Source organism: Sporothrix schenckii (genome assembly GCF_000961545.1).
Source record: "Sporothrix schenckii 1099-18 chromosome Unknown Cont49, whole genome shotgun sequence".
Classification (NCBI taxonomy): domain Eukaryota; kingdom Fungi; phylum Ascomycota; class Sordariomycetes; order Ophiostomatales; family Ophiostomataceae; genus Sporothrix; species Sporothrix schenckii.
In genome coordinates, this window is record NW_015971150.1 from 2,488,178 (window position 1) to 2,510,058 (window position 21,881).

Below are 21,881 nucleotides of genomic sequence, written 5' to 3' on the forward strand. Positions count from 1 at the left end.
GCTACTTCCGACGAGGCCCGAATAAAAACCCTTCGATCAGCCTCTTCCACTTTTCTCCTCGTCCTTCTGTCTTATTTTTTCCTTTTCTTGTTCTCCTTTTTGTCACTCAGCCGCCACAATGGCCTCCCGCATCCAGATCCCGATCGAAATGCTGACGTCGCGGCTCCAGCTTGGAGACCGCTTCAACAGCGTGCGGTCGACGTCGCTGGCCACGCGCTTCTCGAACCTGCGTCCGCTCTCTGAATTCTTCGATGTCAAGCGCCTGTCGAAGCCTCAGAACTTTGCCGACATGCAGTCCCGCGTCAACTACAACCTAGGCTACTTCTCCAGCAACTACGCTGTCGTTTTTGTCATGCTCTGCATCTACACCTTGCTCACCAACTGGTGGCTGCTGTTCGACATTATCTTTGTTGCCGCCGGCATGTTCCTCATTGGCAAGCTCGACGGCCGCGATCTCGAGATTGGCACCATGCGCGCCACCACCTCGCAGCTGTACACCGGTCTCTACATCATTGCCATCCCTGTCGGTCTCATCTCGTCGCCCTTTACTACCATCGCCTGGCTCGTCGGTGCCAGCGGTGTTGTCATCATTGGCCACGCGTCGATGATGGACAAGCCCATCGATGAGGCTTTTTCTGGGGAGGTGGTCTAGATGGTCGGCCACGTGCTCCCAAACACAGCCCCTCCTGGGGAAGATCATCAACCAGTGGCAAGCAACGAGGCGCCCGGTCAGGCAGGGTCAGGGGGCAAGATGCGTGGAACTTGGCTGTCGGCGGTGGAGGCAGTCGGGTTGTCGAAGAATTGGAGAGCAGCGGTAGTGGGGGGAGTGGTGCAGATGCGGAGTATTTGCGCCGTTATGGTGCTTCGAGCTCGTCTTGGGGTGGGACGGCCCGGGATTTAGGAGGCGAGGCCGGCGCGTTGCAGCCTCGCAGGAGATATATTCGTTCGAGTGCTGACGACGAGGACTCCGACGACCAGGATTCGGCTACCGATTCGTCGTCGGGTGATGACTCGGAGGACGGCGTGAGCGAACCAGGGGAGGAAGAGAGAGCAGTTTTGGATTCGGCCCTGTCTCGGATACGGCGTGCGCAGGCTAAAGACAAAGCGCAAGTCAAACTGAGCAGGGTCGAGCTTGCTGCCCTTGGTCGACACAGAGAGAGAGAAGCACGGGCGCTGGCGCGCCGTCAACGACGAAAAGAACGCACAGACAGAGTGGCGGTGCCAATCGAGCACCTGGAATCCATGTCGCGCAGCCTCACCAAGCTACCGACACCCGGAAATTCGGGGGACGACAACACCTCACCGCAGCGGGTGCCTGGCTCGTTCCAGTTGGAGGATCGCCAAGGCTACCCTCCAATCGGCTATTTCCCGCCGCCAAGCGCATCGTCTCGGGCTCTGCCTTCTTCCAGCTCACAGCCAGTACTCGGCAGCAACAGCAGGAGCGGAGCAGACCACAACCGCAGCGACTCGCCATTTACCTATTCGTACCTGCGTGGACCATCTTCGGCCCGCCACGTATCGGACCCGGCCACAACTGCGAATCACGTTGATCCCTTTCAATACATGACTGCGGGTCCGCGAGCGCCTACGTATACTGCTGGCGCTGCGGCCGTGGCTGAGCGAGGAGCATACCCTCGTGGATCAACGGCAGGCCCTGCTGCAGCCAGGAGCCGCAAGGGGCCGGCGAGGCACGATACCGAGTCAAGCGAGGAGGAGGAGGACGACGACGACAGCACGGCGAGTGACGAGGACGAAGAGGAGACGGACAACGGCCGCCGTCCTCCGGTTCACAACACACGATCTCGCGCTAAGCAAAGTGGCGAATCCAGCCAATCCCGGAGACACAGCGAGATTGTTGTCGAAGTCGACTCCGAGTCTGAACCAGAAGCCGAGCCTGACCCAGAGCCGCGACCGGACCGGTCGCGGTCGTCCAAGTCCAAGAAGCCTTCCCGCAGCTCGTCGTCTGCCAATCCTAGACGCAAGTCGACTGGACCTAGCAGCAGCAGTGCGCCCAGCTTACACACAAGCCGTCAGCGAAAGAGGAAATAGGTACACCGCTCTTTCTGTCTCCCTCGACCACGAATTCTTTGTTCGTCCCCTTCGCTTCTTTGCTTCTTCTTCTTCACTTCTTCATATGCTGTCTTCTTATGAATATCTTTAATCCCGCCTGCTTTTCACACTTGTCGTGCCACGCATATGTCTCTTGACCTGCCATGTGTGTTTCATTGTTTATTTTATCGTTCACGTTTATATCCCCACTTACCCCTACTTTCCTCATACCCCAAGATTAGAACTGGAAAATGGTGTCAAAACGGGTCAAAGACAAGAACACTGGGCTTTGTATTTTTTGGGTGAACCGGTTCAAAAATAGTTGACCAGGAATTGGAGCAAGAGCAGAACTTTGGTAGGCTTAATAGGAATTACTTTTTGTTTGGTAATTTGTATGTGTAATTTAAACCTTTGCAAAGATGTGCTATTTTAATAACGGCAACGACACAAGAAATCCAAATCTTGATCGGCAAAATGGAAGAAGACGAAGACGAAGAGAAACGAAATGAGAAACAGAAGTGACGTAAATGCTATGCCTTTCACGACACGAAACATAGTCGGATATGAGAAAATATCAAAGAAAGAGAAAATAGAGAAAAATGCCCGAGAACCCAAATGAAATAGTATGTGACCCAAGAAAGCGTAACAAAACCAAACCTCTTCCTCGGCATCAACTTGCCTATGAGAACATTTTCGCGATGCCTGCCAGACTGCCACCCCAGCCGCTGCCACTGTCGCTATGGCTGCGGCCGCCGAGGCTGCCACCACCACCAAAGTAATCCCGCTCCACGCTCCGGCGCTCCCACTGCATGTTGCCGTGCCGGCCACGCTCGAGGCTCGTGGCCATGGCCCTGGCCCCAGCGGTCCCGGTGCCAGCCACGGCCGCCATGCGCATGGCCTCGCCGACCAGGCCCGCCGAGTCGCCGGACATGGCGCGCGCTCCGACGCCGAGCATGCGCTCGAGCGACTGCGGCATGCGCAGGCCGAAGCGGGCGAGCAGTGCCGTCAGAGCGCCGCCGGTAATGAGGGGCATGATGGCAAGCATAAAGACGCGCATCGGGTGCTTCTTGGCGTAGTAGATGAGGTCGCGGAGGAGGCGCTTGAGCTTCTTGTAGGCGCGCTGCATGAAGTTGGACCGCGGCGAGCGGCGATAGTAGGACGACGAGGAGCCGCCGAGGCCGTTGCGGCCAAAGGAGCCAAAGATGGAGCGGCTGCTGACATTGGGCAGGCTGAAGAAGCTGCCGGTCGACCGGTTGCCGCTTTGGTGGTGATGGCTGCTGCTGCCGTGGTGCTTCTTGCCGTCATCGAGACCAAAGAAGCTGCGCGCGGAGATGTTGACGGACCGGGTGCCGCTGCGGCTGCGGCTGCGCTTTCTCTCGTAGCCGCGCTCGCGCTCGCGCTCCCGTTCATGGTGGCCGCTGCTGTGGTGCTTGGAGGAGGAATGGCGCGAGCTCTTACGGGAGACGCCCGTAATGGTCGAGCCACCCTCCACGTCGAAGAAGCCCATGCTGGCGGTGGGCGAAGAAGGTGTTGTGTGGGGAGAGACGAGGAAGCGAAGACGAGGCGGAGGAATGCGGCTGTCGCTTTTAGGCCAAACCCGTCCTCATGAAGGATCGCAGCCTCGTAACTGGAATGCAGGTGCACCGCAAAAAGAAGGACGCTCGGAGACTGTCGCGGAGAAGGCGTTGACGCGGTGGACAGAATGGAAACGACGAGAGTCGAAAGAACGAGAAAAATTGAACACAAAAATAGGACGATAGTAATGAGAAGTTCACGGCAAAGAAAAAGAGAGAGAAAGGAGTCGGGGAACGGCATGTCTTTTAGGAACTGATTGGTTGGGAAGAGGGGCAAATAGGAGCAGGAGTAAGAGAAGACCCTGGGAAGAGTAGCCCAGCCTCTTTTTTTAACGTTTTTTTATATATATATTTGCGGCAGGGGTCGCAATGTTCGCTCCTGCCGCTCACCGCCTCCTGACAAAGGAAGTGTGCAATACTGTCTGGTAGAGTTTCGGTCCTTCCTTCTTTTTGACAAAGTTTACGAACACCATCTTGTTGTCTGTTTGGTTTGTCTTGCATTGCACCTTCCGTTCCCTTTGTTTACATTGGATGCCCTCTTCAGCGCGGCGGCTGTTGTGCTGCGCGATCCCTCTTTAGTCTGCTGTAAGCTCGTTAATGGGAGGGCTGGGGAACGAAAAGCTGGCGGCGGGGAGCTCCAGTCGTGTTCCCAGGCACTGGCGCAGGAACGGACCCCTGTTTTAAGTAACCGTTCGGCTTTTACCGTGCGAGGAAAACGCCAACGAAAATGCAGGACAAATTGGGGCATGGTCCTGGGCGTCATTACAGCATACGCCATTTTGGGATTAGCGCTGTTAGGGATGAGCCGCACTTACACAGTCCAACAGCAAATTTCATCACGTGCAAAGGACGACAAATGTGTCAATGAGAGGACCACGATGTATGGAAGAAAACTGGCGACAATATAGAGTACAGCATGATGTAAACGACCTGCGCTCTATGTACTCATGTGTTGTTATGGTTTGACTCAGTGAACGTCCGGCGTAAAGAGTCTCAGGCTATGTAACGAAGCTGACAAGAACACGGACGTGAATGGCATGGCGGCATAAATTCACAACGAACCTCCCAAGACACCTTCAAAAGCGACAACAGTCTATCCTCATCACAAATTGTGACGGAAAAGAGTCATGCTCTTACACCCGCAAAATACTTTTCTGACACTAGGAGAGTTCGAGCAGACGAAGCCACCACTGCTGGAAATATATGGTGATGGCACGTGGAAGAATTATGTCTCAGGGTGCGATATACGACGTACACGACAGTCTCTTTCGAGGGCTAGAGGCTGCGCTTCCCGTCGTGCTTTACAACGTCGTGTGTCGCCCTCTCGCCCAGCCCCAATCGACCTCACGTCCCCAAACATCACCAGTACCAGACATGGCCTCGATTGGCATTGTATTCTGCCAGTTTTGCCGGTGCTCTCTGGTATCGACTAGTTTCTTTATCTCTATTTGTTTTCCTGTGAAAATTATGGATCCAAGTTTCGTGGCATATCAGGATGCTCTCCATTAGGTTTCCCTATGCTTCGTTCTCTCCGACAGATCTTTCTGAATAACGATTTACGTTATGATTCGATTTGTGTTTTACCTTATAAAGCAACAGTAATAAATTATGGACAACACGTACGCCGACTGCCCTGCGAATATGTCGCAACAGGAAGTACGACAGGATGTGTCTTGGTAGTTTGGAAGTTGTGATATTTCATCGCAGTTCCTTGAAAGAAAGTCTCTTTACAGTACTAACACTGTATTTGTACTGTACATCTCCTGCCTTTTACGCCTTGGCCACGCCTAGACGGGCCAGGCAGCCTAACGGACAGGAAAGTGCACTATCGCGACTTCCTCCCCGAGTGACCAACACAGTAATTTCAGCAGGAGCGATCGTGGCCCTAATGCTTTGGTAAACATTACAACCTGTCCTCACACGATGATTGTGAATTTGACCTACACAAGACAACGGTGTCTCAGCCTCATATGACGTCCGCACGTACAGCAACCCACGCTCTGGCCGACGAGGACGCACAAGGCGAATCCAGTCGGACACGGCCTCGAGGTCGCCGCACATACTCATCGCCGGCGCTCGGTCTACAGCTACCCCGTATTCTCTCGAGCGCTCATGTCCCAGCCAACTGAACGACTGGAGAAACGTGGGTAGACTCATACGGCAAAGGAGTCGACCGGAAACACGACCGTTATCAAGTAGCGGGCACTGACAAAACCCGGCCAGCTAGCAACGGTCGAAAAAACAAAGGCTGTGGAGATCGACGAAGGCTGCGCATATTCTTGTCCTGCCTTGTCGCATTCTTTGTTTTGTATTTATTGTACAGCTTTATCCCTGTAGAGGCACATATACCCTCCTTCTTTCTTTCACCATGTATTCATCCACGCCAGAACACACGCACGGAGGAGACAGCCAAGACGACGGCAGACGCAGTACACAGCGCTCAAGACGCTCACAGTCACCACCAGCTCGATATCTCCAATACGACTCTCGGCAAGAGATCCGCCGTGGCGGTCGTAGCGAAAACATAACGCACTTTTTCCGACCTGTCACGCAACGGGTCAGTGTCGAACCTTCCAACCGAGCTTCAGGCCTAGCGTCACCCTTAAGACCAGCCACGGCTTCCACACCCACGGCATCACAGCTTACCATGGACTATCGTGGCAGTAGGGGAAACAGTGGCAACCGAGACCAGGGCCATCGGGGCTTCCGAGACGGCGGCCGCAGTCGTGACAGCCACAGGCACAACAGGCGTGGCAGGCATGATGGCCGTGGCCCAGACCGGGACGGGCGACGCTCTCATAACACTGTGCCTCGGGCAACCTATCCACCCGGCCAGCGCGAGAAACTTCGCGAAGATGCCAAGGAGACGCTTCGCATCTTGCCCACCATCCTCGAGGCTCTGGGAACCTCCGCTAGAGCTTCCGCCGTGGTCAAGTATGACCCGTGGTCGCTGCACCCTCTGAACCCAAGCTTGTGCCCGCGGCTTGCCCGGCCAGCCACCATTCGCGTGCTGAACAGCGATACGATCAACGCTGCGCTCGGTCTGCAGCGGTTTACACACGCCCAACTCCTGTCCGACAAACTCGTAACAGCAACGCCAACGCCCCTGCGCCCACCGCTGGTTGTCAACTTTGCCAGCCACCACTCGCCTGGCGGTGGCTGGCGCAACGGCGCGCTGGCACAGGAGGAGGCTCTGTGCTACCGCAGTTCACTATCTCTCAGCCTCGATCGTGGTCTGTACCCGCTGGGACGTGAAGACATTCTATACAGCCCGTACGTGCTCATCATGCGCGGTGACCGGGCATCAGGACACAAAGTGATGGTGCCGGAAACGCGGCCAAGAGAACTCCCCATCATGAGTGTTGTCTCCGTGGCCGCACTGAAACAACCAGCACTGCGCAATGTCCCTGCCGACGGCAGCCGTCCTGGAGACGGCGGAAGTGGTGGCTCCCAAGGCACAGACGACTGGTCGGCCTGGACCACGCAGAGCTCAGGTCCTAGCCCATCTCTTGCAGTGGTACCGGCATCAAGCCCCCCATCATCTATTTCTGGCGATTCTACAATATCGTGGTCGCCGTCCCAGGGCGCCTCTGTACCCACCGGCCCACTATCAGAGTACGCATCACAACCCTCATCACCAAAGGCGTCATCTCAGTCACAGGCGCAACAGCTGCGTTCACAATCTGCGGACCTCGATAGATCGGACGGTGAACACTCAAGCCCCAGGGGCGACGAAATTGTTTCTTATGCAAACGCGGCGGGAACCGTCACACAGGCGTCGACACGCCCCGAGACACGCTCTTCGCCACCGAGACCACCGCCCCGCCAGGAGCCGGGTGGTGAGAAGACTCTCTTTGCCTACGAAACCGACCGCTTCCTCACCAAGCTCAAGATGCGTCTGATCTTGCGCGCTGCAGCCCAAGCCAGGCACCGCCAGCTCGTTCTCGGCGCTCTTGGCTGCGGCGTCTACGCCAACCCGCCCGAGGAGGTCGCACAATTCTGGCTCGAGGTTCTGCGGGAACCGGAATTTACCGACGCTGGTCACTGGTGGCAGGACATTGTCTTTGCCGTATACGACGGCCAGCTCTCCCAGAGCGGGCAGATGGACCTGGGCACGCAACCAAAGACGACCAACTATGCCATTTTTCATGGCATTTTGGACGGTCAGCAAGTGTAGGCTGTGTCCTCGTTGTGTTTGGTCAGAATCGTTGCTCATTCGTCACGCTCACATACGCCATGTTTGTTGTTATGTAATTTATGTCGATTTCAGCCTTTGAATTGTTTTATATTCTATACCCAGGCCCCTTTTTATCATTATTGTTTGAAAAAACAAAGAAGAAAGAAAAGAAAAGGAAAAAAAGAAAAGAGAAACCGCCAACTTCGCTTTACGATCTAACATGACAAACCCACCATGGAAAAACAGGAACCACCCCAAGGGCGCTACAATAGACGCAGTCATGTGAAGCGCAGCATACCATTAACACGGAACATCGTGGTCAATGGGCCTAGAGCGGGTTGCCTCGACTGGACCTAGGCGACGAAACGTCCGCCGCTCATCATTGGCACTGATCATGAAATGACGTCCGGATGCGAATACTGAAGCTTGGTGGAGATGTGGGAAACAGCGTGTCCATCATCGGAGTATTATCGAAAGCATGCCGGGTAAGACAGACTTGCAGATACCTATACGAGTAAATAAATTAGAAATAAAACGGAGACGTACGGAGCAAAATGAGCGACTGCGGGAATCCTAAGGCAACGCGATGCAATAAACAACAGATAAAAAGTGGCATCGTCGAGAAATAGGTAATCCTTAGACCCTGTATATTATTTTGAGTAGCAAAAAAAGATACGTTTGGACGAGAGAAAAAGTGGTTTGATAGTGCCACAAGCAAAAAAAAATGCAAAAACAAAACCCGTTCCCGGGACATTACAGATATACACTATTTTGTGTGTCCAATGCAGCGTCTAGGGTCATGCTTGCCGCTGTGTATCTCATGGGCCAGTGGCATGTCATGCTTTCTCGGTACGCGGTCGAGAAAGCATCGGCGCCGTGCTTTTGTCGTCAATGCCAAAATATATATAATACCAAAAATGTACAGCAAGGAGGAAGACACGCCCTCTGTCTACCCCTTGTGGTTAAGCCAGGCCCAGTAAGCAAGTACCATCCAGGCGACTCGGAAGGCCATGGCATAAAACTCCCAGCCAGCGAGCTGCAAAAGCCGCTGCTGGGATGAGCGGCCACTGCGGCGTCGCCGTGCGGCCGCGGCCGAACTGCTGCTGGCACCACTGCCGCTGCGCCCGAGGACGCCGCCACCGAGTCCCAGGAGACTGCTCAGACTGCCACCGACACCCCCACCGCCGCGCCGTCGCCGACCACCGCCCAAGCCACCACCACTTCGCAGGCCCAGCGTGCCCACGACAAACCGTCGGACGCCCGAGACGGCGGCCATGCTCAGGCCAAACACGCCGCGACGGGCGGCCGGCTGCCAACGGCTGCTGCCGCCGCCGAGGTTCACGTCGACCATGTAGTCGTCAGTTAGCAGATCGTTGTTGTACGCAGAGTCGTCGGACGAGGAGTCGTCGGTGTCACGGGCGATCTGGATCTTGGGTCCGCCGCGCATATCGTAGTTGTTGGCGGGCGAGGACGTCTTGGCGGCGTGGCCGTTGCGCCGGCCCTTTTGGTGGCGGCCATGACTAGCGGGCTGGCCTTGTTGCTGGTTCGGGTACTGGTTCGAGTAGCTGCGTCCCCGCGAGTAGGTGGCCGGCACGGCGCGGAACGAGACGAAGCTGGATGAGTCACTGGCGCCCTTTTGGCTGTTGGTGCTCACGGCATCGGCCCCGTAACCACTGCCGCCAGCCGCAGCCGCGGCGCCGGCGCCACCACCACGGCTGCGGCCGTACTCGTCGTCCTCGACCTTGGCCTTGCTAAACATTGGCAGCACCGACGACGGCATGTTGGACGAGGTTGAATTCGCATCCTGCGCCAGCGGGTCAAAGGCAAACACGGGCAGGTGGAGGACCTGGATCAGCACGGCGTAGATGGCGAGCAGCACGATGGATACGACAGCCATGCCGCCGTAGCGCGCAAAAGTGCTCAATTGGTTGGGCAGCAGGCACAGATGGGTCTGCATCGTGGGCGGCGCAACCTCGCCTGGTGGCGCGCCGACCGTAGCCAGTGGGTTGCCCTTGGCATCGATCGGGTTGTACAGACTAAGCATGAGAAAGCCGGGCGTCGGCACGCCCATGGCCATGCTGAAAGACTTGACCGTGATCTCCTTTACTTTCTCCTGCACATCGTCGTGCACAACCTCGCAGTAGTCGTGGTCGTCGCCAGAAAAAGCGTGTTTGACATTGCCAATGGACTTGATGAGTTTGAAAGAGTCGCTCTCGCTCAGCACATTTTGGTACTGGTATCCACGCGACACCGGTATGGCGTTGCGGTGATCCGGGAACACAGGCGTGTTCGGGTCGTCGGCGGGCGGCTTGGTAACGGGCCAGTGCTCACGATGCGGGCCGCACGGTGTGCCGGGCGGCCGGTAGAGCGGCACATGTGTGAGCAAAACCGTCGGCAGGTCGGCCTGCAGCGCGTCGCCTGCACCCTGCGCCTTGGCGAGAGCGGCCGTGTCGAACTCGGCCGCGTTCAGGTCCTCGACGCGATGCGGGTACGACACCTCCTCGCCGGTGCCGCGCTGGAACCGCAGCTCACGGGACACAGCCCGCGTCTTCTCCCAAGCCACGTTGCTCAAGAACTCCTCAATCGGCTTGTAGATGGACTGCACGTCGCTCTCGCCTGCGCGGTCCGACGTGTCGGCACTGAGCGAGACGGTGTCGACTGATACAAAGGTGTGGTTGCCAATGACATCGACGCGGTTGCCCTCGCCAAAGTAGCTCTGAAAACGGTTCCGCACAGAGAGCTGCACCTCCGACCCAAAGCCGAGGTCGTGGTTGCCCGGTAAGCTGGCGATCACGCGACGGCCGCGCTGGCCCGGACCCGGGTCGGTGCCCCCCAGCGTCCACGGATCCAGGAATATGTCGCCGAAACGGGCATACTCCTTCAGCCAGTAGTCCTCGTCGTACTTTTTGCGCCACGTTTTAGCGTAGCCCTTCTCGCGGTCCGGCCGGCTGGTCCAGGACGGGTCTTGGAAGCTGCCGTGCGCCGGCCGCCACTCGCGGCCTCCGTCGAAAAGGTCGCCCAAAAAGAACACGGTGTCGGGCTGCAGCTGCTCCTGCAGCTCGCGATACGACCGCCGCATGTAGTTGTCCGTAAGCATCACCGTCAGTGAGCTCAGCGGCCATGGGCGGCCCGGGTAGGTGTGGGCGTCGATGAGCTGGGGATCGGCGACGAAGACCATGTGATGCGGCTCGGCGCCGGCGGGCCACTTCTCCCAGTGGTCCCAATGGCAATGCATCACCTTGGCGTGGAAGTTGCCACGCTCGCCCCAGAGCAGCACAAGCACCCAAAAGGCAACGAGAAAGTGCGGCACGCTGAAGATGCGCTGCGGCGCCAAGCTGTGCCGCACCAGCCGGAGTAACGTCTCCGCTGCTATGATGGCGAGCGGTTGTGGGCGTGGTCGCCGTCGCCGGCTGTCCCGCAAGAGAGTGCTGGCGCGCGTGCCTGTAAGCAGCACGCTGCCTATGCTGACAGCGGCACCGAAAATGCGGCGGATGCTGTAGTTCCAGAGCAACCGTAGGACGTTGAGGACGAGGGCGCCGAGGTCGTCATCGGAGGCGTTGGGGTCGAAGTCAGAGTGGCGGTTCCCGGGCCCGCGTCTCGGCCCGGATGATGGCATGTAGCCGTTGCTATAAGGCGTCGCCATGGCATGCGGCAGCCATCACCTTCTTGCCTGTGCCTGATTTGTCGTGGTTGATTCCCAGTTCGTCTGACGCGAGGAAGAATTGGGGACAAGAGAGCTTGTGAGCGAGGTCGATTTTCTCCCTTTCGATGGAGAACGGCGAGGGAGGGAGGAAAACTGTCGGAGAGACGGTGAGGGTCGCCAGGTGGAGGAGTTGTTGCTGCGCGATACAAGCCCCTTTGTTTCGTTGACGCTTTTTGGGGATGCTCAAACGAGATGTCCGTTTGTGTTCCTGTTTGTGGAGGTTCGTACGAATGTATTGCCACGCCGTTTGGTCGAGTCGTGGGTTTCCGTTGGAAAGACGCTAACGGACTACGTAGCTTGTTCCAATAGGGGAAGAGCCAGGGAGCTTATGCACGTCGCAGTTGCTGTTTTTTGACGGCTTGAAAAGCAGAAGAACACGAAGACTGGGAAGGTGCCAACCAACTGCGGTCGTACTGGCCGAGTAGGGACTAGCGCACTCTGGCAGGAGGCGCCACCCCCTCGAAAACAGGGCCTCAGGGCCTAGACATGTGGCTGGAAGCAAGCCTAAATGCACCGCAGATTGCTCTGCCCCAGATCGGGCAACTGCTAACGACATGCATAAAGGGGCGGCTTGTGGATGCCGCGTGGGACCAATACTCTTACAAGATTCAAGCCACCTTACCACGAACATTTCACGTCAACGCACATAATGGATATAACCAGGGAAACAGATGGTAATCAACTTAATAGAATGGACGAATTCAAAATTGGTCACAAAAACTGTAACAAAAATACTGCGACTCGGTCGCGTCTAACTAATGCTTTGTCGGAAAGTAGGGAGAAGACATCCGGAGAAAAAGAAAAAAAAAGTAAAGAAGTAAAAGACATACAGATGCAGAATAAAGGCCAAAAAGGCCGATAAACAGGGAGATCGTATCTTAGGACCAGGCAGCCTCAGCCTAGAACACCCACGTGAACGACTCCTCCACAGAAAACGAGATGCTGCGCCGGATGTCCGCCGACGACGCGCCGATGAGCACGTTGAAACGGCCCTCCTCGGCAATCCACTGACCGATCGCCGTGTCGTAGTAGCCCACGGCGTGCTTGTCCAGAGACAGGGTAATGTGTTGGGTCTCGCCGGGCTCCAGGGACACCTTCTCAAAAGCCACGAGCTCCTTCTCAGGCCGCGCGAGGCGCGACTTCTCGTCGTGCACGTACACCTGGACAGTCTCAGCACCCTCGACGTCGCCAATGTTGCTGATGGCGAGGGTGATCTCGACCGTGCTGCCGGACTCGGGAGACAGCACCTTCTTGTTGATCGACGGACGGCCGTACTCGAACTGGGTGTATGACAGGCCGTGGCCAAAAGGGAAGAGCGGTGCGATCTTGGCACGCTCGTAGTGGCGGTAGCCAATGTACAGGCCCTCGCCGTAGATGACCTCGAGGTTCTCACCGGGCCAGTTGTGGTACGCCGGGGCGTCTTCCAGCTTCCGCGGGAATGTGCACTGTGTGGTGTTGTTAGCAAAGAGTTTCGAGACAATGCGGGCCTGCACTCGTCCAGCCAAAACGTACCGGCAGCTTTCCGCTGGGATTCTTCTTGCCAAAGAGAACATCTGCCAGCGCATTGCTGGCTTCCTGTCCTTGGTACCAGGCCTGCAAGATTGTCGGGACCTTGTCAGCCCACGGCATCGCCACCGGCGAGCCGGACTGGTTGACTACAACGGTATTGGGGTTGGCGGCGAGCACAGCCTCAATGAGCCGGTCTTGGTTGCGGTCGACGGGGAGGTCCATCGTCTGCCGGTCATAACCTTCCGACTCCCACTCGGCATCAATGCCAACAATGACGACAGCAACATCGGCGGCACGGGCCGCGTCCACGGCTTCTTGTACGTAGTCAACCTGGTCCTGCTCCTTGAAGCCGATGCGGCAGCCGCCGTATTTGTGCGTGGCGCCGGTTTTCTTCTGTTTGCTGATCGGCCGCAGCTCGTTGGTCATCCGGACCTTCAGCTCCACAGCCTGGCCAGCCTGCATGTCCACATCGACAAGGTAGTCGATCGAACCGTCGAACATGGCCTCGCCCTCCTCGGTCCAGTCCCACAGGTCCATCACTTCCTTTCCGTCCACGTAGAGTCGACCGGGTCCGACACTCATGAAGCTAATGGTGTGTTTGCCCGTCGATATCGGCGTCAGATACGTCGTCGCAATGGCCGACCAATGTGGGCCGACACGGGACACGGGCGCCGAATCCCAAAGGAACAGGTCGGTATTTTTGCGCTTTTCAGTCACCACGGGGCTGCCTTCGAATTTGTCGCCGCTGAACCAGTCGATGGTGACGCCCTGCGATCCATCGCGGTTGCTGCAGAACGGCGAGGCTACCGGCAGCCACTTGTTCGTGTGACACCCGACAGCATATGCCACCTCGTTTTGGCCCCCAGCCTCCTTCACGGCACGGCGGATGCTCTCGAGCGGGATGGTCGTGTAGTAGGGGTTGAGGCTGGCGCTGCCGCCACCACCAGCGATGGCTCGGTTGGCGTTGGGCCCGATGACGGCCAGCTTGGTGGTACGCTGATCAATGGGCAAAATCGACGTCTCGTTCTTGAGCAGTGTAAGGCCCTGCACACCGGCTTCGCGAATTAGCTCGCGCGTCTCTGCGCGATCATCTTCCCGTTCGGGGGCTTCCTCCGACATATCGTCGCCCTTGACGCGGGTGATAAGAGTAAGTGCATTTTCGGCGGCCCGGTCTACGTCGGCAACAGTGAGACTGCCGTCCTCAATCGCCTTAAGCACCTTTTGAAAACGCCACTTGATTGAGAACGGGAACTCGATGTCGCAGCCGGCCTTGATGGACTCGGCAGTGGAGTTCACGCCATCCCAATCGGAGATTACCGTCCTAGACGTTGTCAGAAAATGGAAACAGAAAATAGAGACAGAAACGGAGACAGAAACGGAGACAAAGTAATCCGCATAAAAGTAGGGGAGCCTTACCCGTCAAATCCCCATTCGCCGCGAAGAATATCACCCAAAGTGTGACGGTTCATATCAGCATGAGCACCATTAATTAAGTTGTATGAAGACATGACAGCCCAAGGTGAGGCCTCGCGAACCGCAATCTCAAAGGGACGAAGGTAGAGCTCACGCAGAGCACGCTCCGACACCACAGAATTGACATTGTTGCGCTCCGTTTCCTGCTCATTGGCGACAAAGTCTGTTTGCACAAAGTTAGCAGTGTAAGTTAAAATACTCACGACCGGTTCGTTCGAGTGCAACCTACGCTTGATGGCAGCGGCCACTCCTCTTTGCTGCAGGCCGCGAATGTACTGGGAAGCCAGCTTTCCCGTCAACAACGGATCCTCGGAGAACGATTCGAAATTTCGGCCACCGAGGGGGTGACGATGCAGACACACGGTCGGCGCCAGCAAGATGTTGGCGGATCTAGCCTTTGTCTCGTCACCCAGGTGCTGGCCAACTCTGTACAAAATGTCCTTGTTCCACGTTGCTGCCAGTGAAATGCCGCATGGGAACAGAGCAGCCTTGGTCCCGCCGACGAAAATGCCGCCACGGGCGCCGTTCGGGCCATCCGTGGTCTTGGCAGAGGGGATTCCCTTGGCTGGGATCGACTTTGTACGCCAAAAGTCAGCAGCAGTGAGAAGAGATACCTGTAGGAATACATGTTAGCTACTGAATGTTTTGTTTAGGCTTTTGGAACAAAATAATGGAAAATAAAATCAAAAATATTTTGTTGGGGGTTGCATGCCTTCTCGTCCAACGTCAGGGTTTCCAGCTTCTTCCGGGCTGTTTGACGAGCATTGTTCAGGTGCCCGCTGGGCGTGAAGGGACTATTTGGCGGCGAGATCTCTGTATCTGGCGTAATACTGGGACCGCCACTGGTCATGGGCGAAGTGATGGACTCGATGATGCTCTCGGAATCGATCTCCCCAGCGATAGGTGGCTGCATGGCAGGCATGATGTAGGAGTGTGTAATGTGGCGGAAGACCTTGACAAATTCGACAAATTGCTGAACGGACAAGGTGTATTAACCAATCTTGAAAACTTCGCCGAGCACGAGGTAGTTTGAAATTCAAGTTTGAAAAATAGAGACAGAAATATATCGAGTACTAAAACGGGAAAGGCCGCAGAGTCGAAGGTAAGAGACGGCCTGTTTCTTATAAGGTATCCTCTAAGACGACGAGCTATGGCGAGACAAGACAAGTGCAAGACACAAGACACGGCACGCCTGAGCCGCAGGACGAGTCGCCAACAGTAGGATGGCGTGTGGTGTAGTGAAGACTCGGGTTGGGACCGGATCGGGATGGCTGCAGGATGAGCACACGAAGTGTTATTGATTGTTTCTTGCCAACCTTGCTTGTTGGTTCTTGGTCCGTCAAGAAAATAAAGTAGATAAAATAAAAGGTGTCGGCCGTCTCTTATAACTTTGTTTCCAAGCCGAATGTCTTAAAATATCGACGGAGAAATCACAACGTTTCTGGAACCTGTACCGGCCGACATTTACCCGTTTGCAACAGGGAGAAAGGGGAAGTGGGACACTGATCCGCCGGTCTTTGTGCGACTAAATGCTGCAAAATGGGCCAGGCGAGGCACACAAGAAAACAAGCAATGTAGTCCGCAGAGTTGGGTCTTTTCCGGATATCGATGCTAAGACAGACGGCGTGTGTAAGTCCGGATCAAGGCGCCGCCCTGGCAGAATACTGTGTATGTTTCTAGGAAAGGTCAGGTCCAAGGGTGGTGTCATGGAATAAGCTGAAACGGACGCGAATGAAGTAGAAATAGAAATAAATAGACTCGAGCAATAAATCAAGCAGGAATAAACAAGATCCTAAACGTGGACTTCAAGTGGTACAAAAACAAACCTAGTCAAATTGAAGACAATGTCGTTATAAATAATACACTGGCAAAAGGGGTGGTGAAGAACAGTGGCATTTCTTACCATGTACTAACCAGTGTACTTACCGGCAAGCAGCTGAGCACGACATAGAGGCCTCAAGGCTCTTTCCTGGATCCAGTGCTACGCTGTCAACTGCTGTCAGGGATTGTTTCTCTTTTCCAGTTTCCAGTAAGCACTTTTCCTGGGCAGAAACGGCACCTGGGTACCTGTGTGCGCTTGACACTGTCCAGGCGAGCCCAGCCGGTAGGGACGGACCGTTTGAGCGTCAAAACCTTTTGGCATTGCTCATGACGGGCTGGCATATCAGCAAAAATGTAAGCTAAGAACAAGGCAATTTAGCTCGGGTGGTGGGGGGAAGAGAACGTAGTCAAAGTTGTCGAGCAAACTTATGACTTACAGTCTAGTTGAACGACGGACGTCGTACGCCACTGTCGTCTTAGTGTTGCTTTCGTACTCATATGTTATGTGAACACACGGCGAGACAAAGGTTGGAAGCCCACCACAGTATTAGGCGAGGACAGGGTTCAATCCTTCGCGGGCATAGTGTGGCCCGTCCGTCGCGAGCGGATCTGCCATGAAAAGTTGATCAAAATCGAATTCGTACGTCGGAAATAGAAGCAAATACTCCACAAACGTGGGAAAGCGCCAGGGTCAACAGTGGGGTTGTTTCTGAGCCCAAGAGATTGGGGAAGCGAGAGTGAGAATAAGTCGGTTTGGTCGGAGCACGGTTTGGCTTCCGCGTGCATGAGCGTGGAGAACTGGGACTATGCAAGTTCAACTTTCAATTGTAGAGCTAGATAAAACATGAATCCTGCAGCTCTCGCTTTCACGAGTGAATCGACGTATAGCCAGGAATGTGGACTGATAATATCTGCATGAGACACGGAAAAGCCGTCTCTGTTTCTTGGAAACACCTATTCATGAGCCGCGTGAGAGATGCAAAGACGGTGAAGACCAGCCGGCAGATGCAGTGATACGCACAACTGCACAGCCCGTGCCGACCACCGGCGCTCTCCCAACCGCTTCAGCTGGCCACCTTGAGGAGATGAAAAAATTCGAAATCCCCGAATTGTTAACGAGTTACATACTGCCTTCTCAGGCTCGGATCCCGTAGGACGCTAGACTGACAAACGAACGAGGGTGCCCATGAGGCTGTGGGGGCGTCAATTGCTCAAACAGCTTCCGTGGAACACCTGGTGAAGACAGTCTCCGTTTTTGCCAAAGAAAAGCGGAGGCTCTTCGCATTAAATTTGGAGTTCACGTCACCCATAGTAATGGGGTCGCTTGGGGATCCTGCTAATTACTCCGTAATACTTACTTCGAGAGAAACCCGGGGCAAGTGTCACCAGAAAGGGAAACGAAACCGTTCTCCATAATATTTTGTCGTCAGCCCGATCGAAATACTAGTGAAAACGTGGGAAATGCGTGCTAAAGTGTCCGAGTCTTGTTTCTTGGAGCGTATTCAGACGGTTTGACGGGCCGGGATCCCTGCAACAAACGCGGCCCGCCAACGGGTTATTGGCTCGGCTGGCTGTAATAGCCCCGAGCCAATTCTTTGCCAGTTTAGATTGAAGGCGCAAAGCACATGAAGAAAGCACAACAAAGCAGGGCGGATTCGTCCCCACGTCTTCGGGTGGCCCAGCAGTGGTGGCAAGGCTCAGGCGTTGAATGAAGCGAGCCTGACGTTTGGTCTGGACAAACAGAAGTGGAGTGGCTGCGCGCTCGTTGCCCTTTTGCTGCACCATTCGCAGTTAACTTTTAGAGTCTCATGTCGTGTCGCTGCACGCTGCAAACCGTTAGCCTCACTGCCTCGCCTGTATCCGAGTATTCCGCTGTCGTTTTAATCGATATTTGAGGCCACAGAGAATAGCAGTGATATACATCGGAATGCTGCAACCAAAAATACTGCTCCGTCATCTTCCAGGGCCGGCCTTACCGCATCTGGCACAGACATCGATTCAAGGCAAACCGGCTCTTTGTTTCTCGCATAAACAGTTGCTGACCCAGCTAGATAGGAGCTGCAGCAGGGTTTCCATGTGTTCTTTTCGCCACTCTGGCGCCGATGAAACGCGATAATCGATCTTCGCCGGTCAGCCTCGTGGGAAAGGCGTGTCGAGAGAATCTGCAGATATGCATGTGTGAATTCTGTAAGATCATTTGGATGTATTCGCAGCTTAGTTCCACTCAATCTCGTATCTCGCTTCTCACATCCTGCTCAAATTCAAAAGTGTAAAGTAGCACACGAGCCATCGTTCTATCTCATGCAGCTGGAGGTGCAAGTTCCAGCGCCACGAGTGTCGTTCGGTTTATCTTGATACTTCATGAGAGCCAACAGTAGCGCGACGTGGTGCAAATAAACAGGATGGGAATTGTACGAGGAGGACTTACCCCAGGTGGTTTTTTGACAAGGAGAGACGCCATATCCAGCCAGACATGACAAACACATCTCAAATTGCAGTTTGGATAATGAAAAACAAAGATGTTTTGAGGAGAATTGAGGGTGCGATGCAGTGACTTGTAGACTTGTGCCCATACGAGGATAGAGCCCTCTGCACCTCCTCCTACTCTGGCGTCTACAGTTCGCTCCTTCCCAAAGCCAAAATAGACAATAATACATTTTACAAATAGGAAGGCACCTTCACTTGCTACAGAAGGAACCATTCGAGCGTCAACAAACAACATGCTTTCCTATTCCGACTACGAAGACACTCCTTGAAAAGGTTTCGCCCCCCCTCCTTTTGGTCGTGGACAACCATCATGTATAATATAAAGTCTCCGAGAAATCGTGCTTTTGCAGCAATACCGACATTCCCTAGCGAGCCACGGTACATGCAGGACGATACGATACAGGTTTCGGCGGCGCAGCGGTCCTCATTTCACCTCATTATATGTCCGACGACAACCTCCTCGCATCTTGTCAAGTCATATTCGATCACATGGAAACAATAAAAAAGCCTCGACATCTACCTTGTCCTTGTCTGGCCGGGACTCTGCCGGGTTTGCCCGTCGGCGGATGCTAGGCTAGGGGTAGGCAACGTCTCACGAAAACGTGCACGAGGCACACGCCCATGTTAGAGTGCAACACTGAAGGTCGATCGCCGGTCCTGCTATCCGGCCCAAGCTGGTTTAGTTGGCGGAGCTCGAGTACAGGGCTGTCAGAGCCGAGAGCCCAGAATTGGCTGGTAAGCAACTGGTCAAGCAGGTAGATGTGGTGGAGGTCACGCCCCGTTCGATGGCGCTCGCCCGGACTAAGACGCCAGCAGTGCCGGCGGGGCGGACTTCCGAACGTCTCATGTGGTTTGCCTAGACTCAGCAGTGTCATTTATACGTAGACGCACAAAGACCGCTTTCGTTCTGAAAGCCGGTCCGGCTCCCACCAAAAGTATGTTGTGGAGCCCGCGGTCATGAGGTCTTGTGCCGTGCCGGTCAACGTCGTGCCAGTCGCTGTGAGACAAGGCTGCCCTTAGATCGTATATAAGATCTCTTGGTTCGCCCTTTCTTTCAAATGATGTGTCGACCAAAAAGACTGAACGTCAGAGAGATCTCGATCGATGGGCATTGTGACCTGTTGTGACTAAGAATGGATTCTTTTATGCCGTCGCTCGCTACTCGCGCCATTCACAATCAGATCGAGCCCAGAAATCTGATTAAAAGCAACCAAGCACCATACACTTGGCTCTACAAACATCACGTCATGTAGGGCAAGTACTATGCTCTTCATAAGGCTTGGGACACCGGTTTACGACACACACTCACCTGGCACCAAAGGCAGGCTGCCACAAGACAGGCGTGCCCGGTAGGCATGTGTCCAACCTGGGAAGCATGCATGAGCATTTCGGTCCCGTCATTATCAACCGTTCCCGGGAGAGCAAGTTGCGTGCAATGCAGACGTTGGAGACGACGGGGCGTCTACTTTAATCTTTTCTTTTACACAGTTTCCCGGCCAAGCGGCGCGTGAATGTGTTGCGTCTCACGTTGAACCGTCCAACATGGCCTTGTGTTCTGGGCACTTGCTGCACGTCATATATAAGAACAAAAGGATGGTGCAGAAAACGCTGATGAAGAGCGGTCAGAGAATACGGCCAGGGATCGAGTTGGACGACACCTTTGTCAGCTACTAGACGTAGGTGCAGGTCATATATGACCTCTTTCCATGCTCTGAGACACTAACAGACAGGGATATTCATTTAACATAAAGCAGGCCCCACGTGCGCAACGTCCATGGGAAGCCAATATCACAGTGCATTTGGCGAGTGATAAATTAATGTTTAATTTGAGACGCCAAAGACGGCCGGCTGTTGGAGAGCAATATAATCTGGCATCGAGGGCGGGCAGAAGCAAATGTAACTCCCTTTTATCTCGCTTCCTGTGCTTCCCCTCGTTGTGCTATGGGACGGTGACTTAATCCTGGAGGTGATGCAAAAGCACGTAAGAGATGCTCATGCATAAGGCAAGACACACCGACGGCAGGTCGACGGCAGTTGCTGTCGGCCTGTGTAGTTTATCGACCAGTCGTACACAAGAGAGAGATGCTGACGGTATCACCAGATCCGAAACTGCTTACCACGTGGAACCTTGCGCGTCTCAGCCACTTGGTTGTGTATGTTCACCAGAGCGAGCGAGAGGGAACTGCTTCTTTGTACTTTGTATTAAAAGCCACTGCAAGAGAGCGACGTGGAAATCGTGACCTCACACGTCGTACATGTCGTGATACCTAATATATGTCCCGACATCCGATAATAATAAAAAAGACAGGACCTGCCTATACTTATATGCAGTGGCATATACATTGTCCCCTACATTAAGGGGGAAACAGAAAAAGAAAGGATACATTTCGGCGTCGTCTCAAATATCGGACGGTCACATTTCAAGTCAAGTCTCCTGTTCATATCTGGCATTCCTAGGCATTCTCCGTGTCGTCCGTGTCGTCCGTGCCGGTTCGGGTAGATTCCGGAGGAGTGGTATTGCGTCACGATACGCAGCCCTTAAGTGGGGATAGTCGAGCTCAACCCAACGACCGCCTTATGCAAGACGCGTTACAATATGTACTCTTAAGCCATGCTTTGTGGACATGTAGGTAGGTACGAAGGCCGGTTGCAAGGCCAATGGAAATCTGATATCGCTCGACCGAGTGGATTCACGCACCAGAAAAAACTCGCAGACAAACACAAGAGCGAATCAATTCACCGCCGTCCTTCGTTCGTCAGGATCTGTGTTCGTTTCTTTGTCCTCTTCTTCCCAGTTGCGGCGGTCGTTGTCCAAAGGGACTTTCCCACGGCTTTTGAAGTCGACCGCCACAGTGTATAAGTCGGTACGTCGTACCTGAAAGAAGGTTCTCATGTCTCGCCCTCACAAGAGAATCGTGTTTAGACGTTTCTTGGGATCCATCTCCTCTTTTAATTTCGGTATTTCCCGTTTGCAACTCCCGCCGACCAAGGTTTGCTCTTCAATGGTGCCTGGCAGAACCTTCAGGGACGCGTATTGGCTGGCCAAGAGAACGAACGGAGTACACAGCTTTGTATGCGCGACGCATGT

The 21,881-nt window shown here is 54.7% G+C and overlaps 5 protein-coding genes across 5 annotated transcripts; 2 read left to right on the forward strand and 3 right to left on the reverse strand.

Annotated features, from left to right (window-relative positions):
- Positions 1-118: 118 nt before the first annotated feature.
- On the forward strand, positions 119-652 carry SPSK_05615 (prenylated Rab acceptor 1; the record flags this gene model as incomplete). The annotated part of the gene is made up of 1 exon (XM_016732357.1): positions 119-652. One exon carries the CDS (start codon positions 119-121, stop codon positions 650-652), a length of 534 nt encoding a protein of 177 aa, XP_016583318.1.
- Positions 653-2,728: 2,076 nt separating this feature from the next.
- Positions 2,729-3,556, reverse strand: SPSK_05513 (uncharacterized protein; the record flags this gene model as incomplete). Its single annotated transcript, XM_016732258.1, has 1 exon — positions 2,729-3,556. The coding sequence occupies one exon, from the start codon at positions 3,554-3,556 to the stop codon at positions 2,729-2,731; it is 828 nt and encodes a 275-aa protein (XP_016583319.1).
- Positions 3,557-5,991: 2,435 nt separating this feature from the next.
- SPSK_05130 (uncharacterized protein) lies at positions 5,992-7,800 on the forward strand (the record flags this gene model as incomplete). Its single annotated transcript, XM_016731880.1, has 1 exon — positions 5,992-7,800. One exon carries the CDS (start codon positions 5,992-5,994, stop codon positions 7,798-7,800), a length of 1,809 nt encoding a protein of 602 aa, XP_016583320.1.
- A 949-nt stretch (positions 7,801-8,749) lies between these two features.
- On the reverse strand, positions 8,750-11,443 carry SPSK_04947 (frost protein, cell division control protein 1; the record flags this gene model as incomplete). The annotated part of the gene is made up of 1 exon (XM_016731706.1): positions 8,750-11,443. The coding sequence occupies one exon, from the start codon at positions 11,441-11,443 to the stop codon at positions 8,750-8,752; it is 2,694 nt and encodes an 897-aa protein (XP_016583321.1).
- Positions 11,444-12,402: 959 nt separating this feature from the next.
- Positions 12,403-15,407, reverse strand: SPSK_04915 (beta-glucosidase; the record flags this gene model as incomplete). Its single annotated transcript, XM_016731675.1, has 4 exons — positions 12,403-12,948; positions 13,016-14,333; positions 14,429-15,099; positions 15,150-15,407. The coding sequence occupies 4 exons, from the start codon at positions 15,405-15,407 to the stop codon at positions 12,403-12,405; spliced, it is 2,793 nt and encodes a 930-aa protein (XP_016583322.1).
- Between the last annotated feature and the right edge of the window lie 6,474 nt (positions 15,408-21,881).